At 38.9% G+C, this 9,582-nt stretch overlaps 1 protein-coding gene across 3 annotated transcripts; it reads right to left on the bottom strand.

Moving 5' to 3' along the window:
• Positions 1 to 479: 479 nt before the first annotated feature.
• Positions 480 to 9,539, bottom strand: LOC139975884 (2-phosphoxylose phosphatase 1-like). 3 transcript variants are annotated; one of them, XM_071984156.1, is made up of 5 exons: positions 9,400 to 9,539; positions 7,079 to 7,210; positions 6,232 to 6,654; positions 5,249 to 5,380; positions 480 to 4,711 (listed from the first exon to the last, which is right to left on the bottom strand). In XM_071984156.1, the coding sequence occupies exons 2-5, from the start codon at positions 7,137 to 7,139 to the stop codon at positions 3,474 to 3,476; spliced, it is 1,854 nt and encodes a 617-aa protein (XP_071840257.1). In that variant the 5' UTR covers positions 7,140 to 7,210; positions 9,400 to 9,539; the 3' UTR covers positions 480 to 3,473. The 3 variants fall into 3 exon arrangements, with proteins under 3 accessions (XP_071840257.1, XP_071840256.1, XP_071840255.1); XM_071984155.1 differs by lacking the exon at positions 9,400 to 9,539 and adding an exon at positions 9,149 to 9,287; XM_071984154.1 differs by lacking the exon at positions 9,400 to 9,539 and adding an exon at positions 8,793 to 9,029.
• Positions 9,540 to 9,582: the final 43 nt, after the last annotated feature.

A 9,582-nucleotide genomic window follows, 5' to 3' on the forward strand; every position in this document is an offset into this window, starting at 1 on the left:
AGTAATAAACCTACTTACTTCGCTGAGGCATTTTGGTTAAATTTAACCAAAACTGTTTCATTATAGGAAGCAAGGTAGAACTTGCTCAAACTGAGATATGTGGTTATGTTCTATCACGCAACCAATGTTTACATATTAATGTAGGATCCGAAAGATATTTTTAATAACCAGATACCATAGTAGTTGTACTTTAAAGCCAAATTGTAAATTTTCATGGTTGGATGCCATGTGGGTTTATAAATACACCTGAACCAACTGTGTTTGTTTCTCTGTATTTTTCACTAAATGAAATAAGGATCCCTCCATAATGAAATCACTCTGTAGTTGTTATGAAGCCACTTGATCACATATTACCAAGATAATATAACGTCCCATTGCACACTTGACTCCCCCCCCCCTCTCCCCAAGGTAACCCCTTTATGTTCTGTTCTTGGAAACTTGAACTTGACAACATTGAGAAAAAATAAATAAAAATATAGTGATGATTTCCTCACTTTATTTTAGTCTGACAGTGAGTTACTTTTCTGTCTTAGAGATGATACCAAGAGTAATAAATATCAATGAAACTATATTTAATGAACTGTTATCAAAGTAGCCAGCAGGTGGTTACGTTCATATGCATGCATACCCACTGAACAGTCATCCAGGCAACCAACAGTTGCTGTACCATTGAAATATGTTTCATAAATGTTTCATAGAAATATCTATGAAACTATATTTATATTAATGAATTGTTATCGAAGTAGCCGGCAGGTGGCTACGTTCATATGCATGCATACCCACTGAACAGTCATCCAGGCAACCAACAGTTACTGTACCATAGAAATATGTTTCATAAATGTTTCATAGAAATATCTATGAAACTTTATTTAATGAATGGTTATCGAAGTAGCCGGCAGGTGGTTACGTTCATATGCATGCATACCCACTGAACAGTCATTCAGGCAACCAACAGTTGCTGTACCATAGAAATATGTTTCATAAATGTTTCATAGAAATATCTATGAAACTATATTTAATGAATGGTTATCGAAGTAGCCGGCAGGTGGTTACGTTCATGTGCATGCATACCCACTGAACTGCAGGCAACCAACATTTGCTACCCTGTACACCATATAACATCCATAAACATTTTAGTATTTGTCATTTCACTGCAAACTTGCTCCCCCCACCCCCCCCCCCCCAACTCCACACTCTCCAGTGGAATCCATGGTTTTAACTTTTCATCCAAATACACAGTTTTGCTGAGAAACATCCACAGCTTTTCAGGTAGCAAAAATATTTTCTTCAGCAGTCTTCGTGACTCTATTTTGAACCGTAGATATTTTGTGATAATTTAAGAAGAGAAAACATGATGATGGTAAAAAAAAAGACTCTAGAAGTAAGAAAATATACATCTATGGAAAAAAGCACCAAAGCCTCTTATTAGTATAATGAGCACAGATCTGTTAATGAGGACTAAATGTTGACGGAACTTTGATAGAAAAAAAAAGTTCCATCGTGGTACAAGAAACGATGGCAGAGACGAAGTGATTTACATCACATTGCTCATGGCAATTTTATAGCATATTGGAAACAAAGGTTCCTACTTAAAAGGTGGAGAAAGCTACCTCCCAATGATAATAATAATAGTAATAATAATCAATCAATGCCCTTTACAAGAAACAAAATGAGAATAGAAATACAGTTTAGCAGAACAAAAATTTCATGATAAACGAAAGGATCGAAAAAATTACTAGGACCGATGGGTTTAGCATGTGAATAAATAAGTTTTTAAGACACTTTAAAAATTGTCTATGGTACGGGCAAATGTCCACTTCATTCACAATCGAGATCACATGGTACATTTATTGGCTATTTGCAGGTTCAAATACTAGAGATACAAAATAATATTGCAAATATATGATAAAACTCATGTAAATATATGTCGTAAAACTCGGCAAGAAAAATACAACTTTTCCATGTGAATAGCATTCCTTTGTCAGAAAAAGGACCATCATCAGCAGAAAAGCAACGAAAAGACATGTATGAAAAATGATAATTTTAAACTAAATTGGATCCTTTTCTCGTAATAGCTTCATCACATCCTGAAAACAACTGGATGCTGCAGGTCACTCTTGCGATGAAAACTTAAATATAAAATTAAAATGCAAACAACATGTTTATGGTTGAGATGGCAAGTTGGGAAACAACAAGTAGAGCTACATTGAGAAGGTTAATAAAACATGAAAAATGATAAAACCAGAAATAGCACCAAAAAAAAAAAAAAATTGGCACTTAAATACCCTATTATCAAACATTAGGACGCTTTCCTTGTAATAGCTTCATCACATCCTGGCAACTGCATTTTAACCTCTTGCGATGAAAACTTCATTTTTTCTTCAAATGTAAAAACATGTTTTTTGTTAATGTGGCATTAAGTTTGAAATGTTGAGATACATCGAGAAGGTTAATGAGCTGCAATTGTTTTAAATTGATATATAAAATTCATAAATTGGACAGAATTGGAACTAAATCATGCTTCCGTTGTTTAATATCACATATAATTAACGATTATTGCTTAAAAAAACTAGTTTGGGGAATTTTTGATAGAAAACCCAAAATTGAAGCAAGAATGTATTGCTTCCACACAATGCTAATGTATCTTTTCTTTTCTCTTTTGAAGTCAGAATTTGGGTATTAAATTTGATATCCTTGGCCCATGGTTGACCTCACTTCCATACATCACCATCATACAGAAGCTTAAATGTGCCATCAACATTAGAAAACGTTGCCCCAATAAGCCACATATTTCAGTAAATTGTTTAGATAACAAGATAATATCTTATCAAAAATCAGAATCATGTTGAATTGCTCAGTTGCTTTAACTGAGCAATTGAACATTTTTCTTCAAATTGTTTACTTGACAACTTATCATATCTCGTCAATTTTGATGGCACTTTTAAGCTTCCATACTATCATCATCAGCAGCATCTGTTTAATGAAGTCTACTGTATCCTGTACACCAGTGAGTGGTTAACATGAAGTAATTGAGAAAGCAGTAACAGGATCATGTATAGGCAGGATACTACTATCAATGTATGGTTAATCTTACACAAATAAAAAAAAAATATGGGTATAGGTCACCTTTTCTAGCTATCTACTTGGATTTATCAAGATATATTCACCTTGCAAAATAAAATTAATATCTAAAATCTTCTTTAGCACAAATTTGATGAGCATAGCACTTCAAAGTAATTCTTTGTATAAATTCCATCCCTTAGCAGGTAAAATACAAAACTTTCATTTTGGAAGGGGGGGGGGGGGTGGTTAGTTGTTCAATATATCCCTTTTTCATAGGGAACTGTCTGTCACATTCCAGCTGTAAGTCAAGAAACCTGAGACAATAAACATTGTTAAGTTGTGAAATGTATATATAGACACAGCAGGCAGGAGACTATGGAGGGTTGACTGTATATAATATAATCCAGTTTTCATTCCCCTATACCCCATGTGCAGGCTTCATCGTAAGTCATGGCGTTAAAAACTCTCAAGTTGTCCGTGTCTATGAACTTATAATAGGCTTCGAAAGGACATAGCCCATCCGTATTCAAGACTTCCGCACAGAAGCTGACCTTGTACGTCACATCGACTCCATTGTACAGGATCTTTATTGCCGACTGTTCGCTATCGGAATGGTACCAATGCTCTATGACGACTCTGGACGCGTAACCCGGCCAGGGGTACACCATCCCTAACGCATCCAAGAACGGAGTCAGGGTTATGTCGTGACCCATGTACAGATAGAATCTCGGCAGGTTGTTCTGCCCTCTATCTATGTATCTCATGGTCAAACTTATCGTTGATAGGAGAGGATGCATGGCCAGCCTCCCGTACAGTTCAGCGGAACTGTTTCCACCCGCCCGGAGTTTTCCGCTGATGGAGTCCACCTCCTGGAATACCTGCTCGAACATGGCTTCGTCGACGCAGCCGTTCTCCGTACAGGGGAGGGCGCTATGGTGGCAGGCTCTGGCTGTGAGTAACTCGATCAAGCGTGAGGGGTTCGGCACGGAGTAGAGGGGGTCCTCCACGTACATTAATCGAGATACTCGACTGCTGAGGTTTTTGGTGTTCTCCTCTTTGTGGAAGCTGTGATACCGGTCGACTACACTCTCCCGCAGTTTGTCCACGGCGCCGCAATGGCAATTTCTTTCCGAACAGAATGTGGGAGAATCCGATCTCTTTATCTTGCTGACGTCAAGGACGGAAAACTTTGGCAGGAAGCCAAAGAGGAAGGCTATTGCACTCTGTATTGTTCTGGGAGACTGTGTACTCTTTATGGCAAGTTTCTGGGTTGCACCATGTTCCGAGCTTAGTTGCAGCTGCTTCCAGTATCGCTTCTTCAAGAAGTCCCCGAGACGCATGTGTTGCACCCATCCATGGGGAGTAAGCTGAGAGGCGTAGCAGGCCACCCTGGAGTTACGCAGTGGGATTCGAAGGATCAGACTCTTCATCTCCTGGTCCAAGCTGTTTACGTCCTTGCTACTGGACTGCATCACTCGTAGGAACTTCTCCATGTGTATGGACCCTATCTTCTTGTTTGCCTCTGTCAGACTGCATTCAAATTGGAAGGGAGCTAATTTACCTGTCTTACCGTTTTCGAGGGGGGTCCGATCTCCGTGTCGAGCCAGGACATGGACGGACCTTAATCTGTAACCATCTGGGGCAATACCTGTAGTGGATGATAAGACGTAATGGCCAATTGTTTATAACACAAAAACTTATATGTTTGGCAGCTTTTGTAAACAACGACAGCATTGTACGTATCAGAAAGTGCCACACAATACGTGAGTGCTCACATTTAAACCATGCACAAGTCTGTAGGAACACTGCACAGTACTTAATCTCATCTGGAAACAAAACTTGTAAAGGAAGCCATCATGTTATATTGTAAACTTGTCATAACCTAAACTTCTGTCATCTATGCTTACAGTTACCAGTCTAATCTTCAATACACATTGAGGAAGACAAACCAAAATAATTATGCCTCCACTAGTTGGAGGCTACTTGTGAACCCTCCAAACACTGGAACAGAGTTGTTATTCATGACGTTCCAAGGCAGACACAAGGCAGACCAGGCAGACACGCTCCAAGGCAGACAGGCCGTAGCAGACCACACATCAGCAAAACACATACACACTTCACGTCAGCTTCCATTCTTTGTGAATGCCGCAGTGGCGATGAGAGGTCCACCGATACGATAGCTTACCTTCGTCACCCTTCATGATGCCTTTGTCATTGCAGTAATTTTCCAGACGAGCCTTAAGCCATGTCCGCTGGACGGTAAAGGAACTGGAATCCTCATTTATTGCTGTATCAGTATCATTGTCATCATCTGACACTGCCCAAAGAAATTGTAACCAGATATATATTAACCATCCAGATGGACAATAGTACACAACACACTTACATACATACATACACGCTATCCGTCTAAGTTATAGAGGAGACTGACGTTGTCAGTCAACCTAGGGCGAACAATGAAGTTATATCCAGCACTACATTTAACAGTCACTGACGATTATAATATGCATGAGACTATCCAGAGAGAAAATCCAACCTGCACCTTAACATGTACCGTACATGTAAGATACTAGAACTACCAGTCTGTAGTCACATGACTATGGAATGGTGTGCCAGTGAGTCATCATACCCATTCTTACCATGTAGTAATACTAGTGTAGCAGTACATTACTAATATCCCTATATAGTAAAACGAAAATGAGTAGGTAAAGAGAGGCACAGACACTTAAGATATTTTTTCTTTGGAATCGACGTGATTCTGGGACATGAAAAGCGTGCGGCGGCTTCATGAACAATGTTTTGATTAATTTAAGTTTAGATTAATCACAGTAATCAGTTACAAAGCTGACATATTGGTGACTTATAAGCACTACTGAGACACTAGCTCATAAGTCAACAAAGAGACTACAGTAACTACGCTAGAGTCAAAGCAACAGTCAGCAAATATATATGTCATAGAAACTAAACAGCAAATCAACCTAGAGAGACTGACATAGAAGACTATTAAACATTTAAGTGAGTCAAACCCATAATACCTCTTTAATAGTGTGGAAGTTACGGGGATAATAAAATATGTTGGTCATGAAAACCAAGAGACTATCTAAACAAGCAAATCAATGTCACATCATGCCAACCGTTACATGTTCAGTCAAGAGTAGAACTACTCACTTTCCTCGCTCTGCTTCTGCATCTCCTCATCGTGCCTTCGTCTCATCTGCTCCGCGAGATGCAGCCGGTCTTCCTGCCTCTTTCTCAGGGTATCGTAGAGATTGTTCTCCGGTAGTCTGGAGTTGTGATGGGTGGACCAGCCCTTCCATCGTCTCTCCTCCGTCCTTTCTCTCACGGCCCGTTTAGGCTCCACGTGATGTGCGACCTGCCACCGTCGGAAGTACATGTCTTCCACGTTATACCCTTCGCTCTGCGTCTCTCCCGGGTAGGCGGGAGGAGGATGGAACTCGAAACTGACCCGTTTGATGTTGAGATTTTTCTGCAACTTCTGGAGCTGCGACAGCTGGATGTTGACGGCATGTTGTCTGATGTGAGTCCATCTAAAAAGTGACTTGTGGAGGGAAACGTTCTGGAATACAACCCCTGAAGTCAAGAGAAAAATAACCAAATGTGGTGGTGCTTTGTCAAAACAGCTGGACTCTACTTCTTCAGGAAGAACTCCCATGCTGTCTTGTAAATCAAATGAACATTGCAATTAAGATTCCTGAGTCGAATACAGCATTTCATATCACAGAACACTTACATTCTTATATGGCATGCTTCATCAAATCAAATATTTATATAAACTTCTCTTTTTTTAAGTGGGGGGATGGGCTGGTTGGTGGGGATGGGGGGGCTACAGAGTACTAAATATTACTCACATTTCTCATTTTGTGTTTTGTTTCATTTACTTGTTCTACAAAGACTTGGTCTACAACTGGTCTTACTTGGTCTACAACTTGGTCTTACTCGGTCTACAACTGCATTTAATATGTTTCATCAAGTTTTAATGGTAAATAGTACTTACATAATGATACCATGAAGATTAGCATGAGAAGAACAGTAGATCTCTTCCTGGCGATAAACATTGCTGCAGATCAGGAAGACTCACTTAACCGAAGGCACGTCTTATAGCTCTTTCAGATCCTACAACAAGCAACTACAGATTCAAACAAAAAAGGAACGCATTGAAACAAGCTTTGAACTATTCTTGCAATTTAGCAACCTGGACAATCTTACATTAACATTGCAATGTTTTCTACATGTGACCTACAGTAATTTAGATCAGTAATATATGTCATGCGAATTATTTTACGCGTGGCAGATAGTGGTCGCATACATGTGCCATGCTGTGATAAAACAAATAGCCTCGGCAATATACCTTCTACTGTTACCCTGGAAGTGGAATACTTTGCTTTGTTGAAAAAGTTAGTACATCTGGTGTTGTGGTACAGTACATTCAAACATCCTCAATCCATCTAGTGAACTGATAAATTGATAGCCAAATGTGCCTAAAACCTGATAAATTGATTAATAATCCACATTTATTGATCAATAATAGTGGATTGTCACCGATAAGCCAGGATTTTTGACGATAAACATGGATTATCTCATAAAAGTTGGAATATTCAACCGAAAGTCCAAGATTTTCAATTTATAATCCAAGTTTATCAAAGTCATTTAGATAAACCTTGATTATCGACTGATATACAGGTTTTTTATCATTTATCCGGCAAAAATCTGATTCATCCAACCAATTTCAATAAACCTGGATTTTCAACTGATACACCTTGATTATCAAATAAAACTTGGAATATCAACCGAAAGTACAAGATTTTCAATTGATGATCCAGGTTCACCAATTTATGTAGACTACTGTAATTTAGGTAAACCTGTATTATCGATCGAAAATCTGGGTTTGTCGGCGACAATCCATGATTATCAACCCATAAATCTGGATTATAAAATGATAAATTGGGATTATCAAACGATAAACCAGGTTTTTGATTTATTGGGCATTTTCCATCTTCACATAAACTGTTCTTGGTCAAAGACAGGAAGAACAACTTGGAATTAATAATCTAACTTTAACTTGTACTTTGCTAGGGCCGGCTTATCATTGGTATTTGAGGGATGATCTATTCCTAGTAATATGGCTTTTAAGTTAGGCCAAGGCTAGGCCTTACTTATCCTAGGCCTAATACTTAATGCGGCATACTCCTATTATTAGAGTCAATATCAATAATCCACCCGGAAGTTCTCCTTCAGCCTGAAAAGTGCATAGGACTCTAAGGAGAACATCTTTTTTGATTTGTTTAAAATCAGGATCTGTTTACTGTGTCTTGCATGGTGCAGAACATCATTGTGGTGCAGAACATCATTGTGGTGTAAAAAGGGGCAATTGAGGCAATTTTAGACCCCTTTAGGCCTTCCAGGAGCCGCATACGAAAATTGTTTACTAGAAGTAGTACGTGAAGCGGTTTGTTAACAAGTGAAGAAATATTCACGGTCAGGATATGGGAAATTGATTGTGCCATGAAAGGCCAACTTAATTGTCAGCTATCCAGTGATGGGTAGCGTTTAGCTAGTTAGAACTTCTACGTAGACTACACATTACTCTTGTGATTTAGTCAATTTTAGTGTGTAATTCATTACTGCTTAGGCTAACATAGGCCAGCCTAGGCCTAACTTTAGCTTGTATAGGCTACTGTATGTCATGAACTTGAACTTTGGAAGATTACCCAAGCGTGCGAGCCGTTCAAGCCACTCTGTTGCCTCTTTTGTCAACGATTCAAGTTTTAATCTTGAAAGCAATGTGACATATTGGCACAGCTGCAAATAATAGCCAGGGTGGCCTGGGCTACATACTGTAGGTCGATGAAACTTCAGGCCATTGGATAAGTAATGAAATCCTTCCTTAGTACTAGAAACCACAATCTGTGAGTACAAATCACTACAGTGTGTGTAAAATGACCTTAAGCAAGTCCAAGCTCTGGATCAGGTTCCTGGGTCCTGAAACATGTTGATCAAATAATACGAAGGCCCTATTAAACTTAAGATGGAGATAAACCATTAAAACTAAGCATATGCCACTTACTTTGTTAGGTTAGGGTATTGAAAGATTCGAACAGATTAATTTAATCAAATCACTGAATATATATAACCCAACGAAGGTTGAAGATGCAAACATTTGCGTGTTTCGATATGCGGTCACGAGCGTAAAGACATAATAAGCCGTCATTGAGCCGTCACGAGAAAAATAATAACAACGTTACAGTTCTGACCTAGCATAGTCATGTCCACACATAACCTTACATATAATTCACAGTTCTGAATTATTTTACTTACATTACTGTGAGTGGGCTATGTTGTTTGAACATTGCCTGTCTATCACCTGTGGATGTGACTTGTGAGAGTAACCCACGTTAGCTACTTTCGATATCGACGAAGATGTAGGCTTAGCCTAACTTAAAAGTTAGACTACATGCGATGACATATTGGTAGTATATATAGCGGCCTGACTACGTTAGC

This window comes from Apostichopus japonicus, chromosome 11, assembly GCF_037975245.1.
Source record: "Apostichopus japonicus isolate 1M-3 chromosome 11, ASM3797524v1, whole genome shotgun sequence".
NCBI classification, from domain to species: Eukaryota; Metazoa; Echinodermata; class Holothuroidea; order Aspidochirotida; family Stichopodidae; genus Apostichopus; species Apostichopus japonicus.

Excerpts from the sequence above, each read along its gene's own strand:
- LOC139975884 (XM_071984156.1), bottom strand. The coding sequence starts at position 7,139 with ATGTTTATCGCCAGGAAGAGATCTACTGTTCTTCTCATGCTAATCTTC. Across the intron at positions 5,381-6,231 it reads GCAGAAGCAGAGCGAGGAAA|TGTCAGATGATGACAATGAT; the intron begins GTGAGTAGTTCT and ends TTCTTTGGGCAG. Across the intron at positions 4,712-5,248 it reads CATCATGAAGGGTGACGAAG|GTATTGCCCCAGATGGTTAC; the intron begins GTAAGCTATCGT and ends CATCCACTACAG.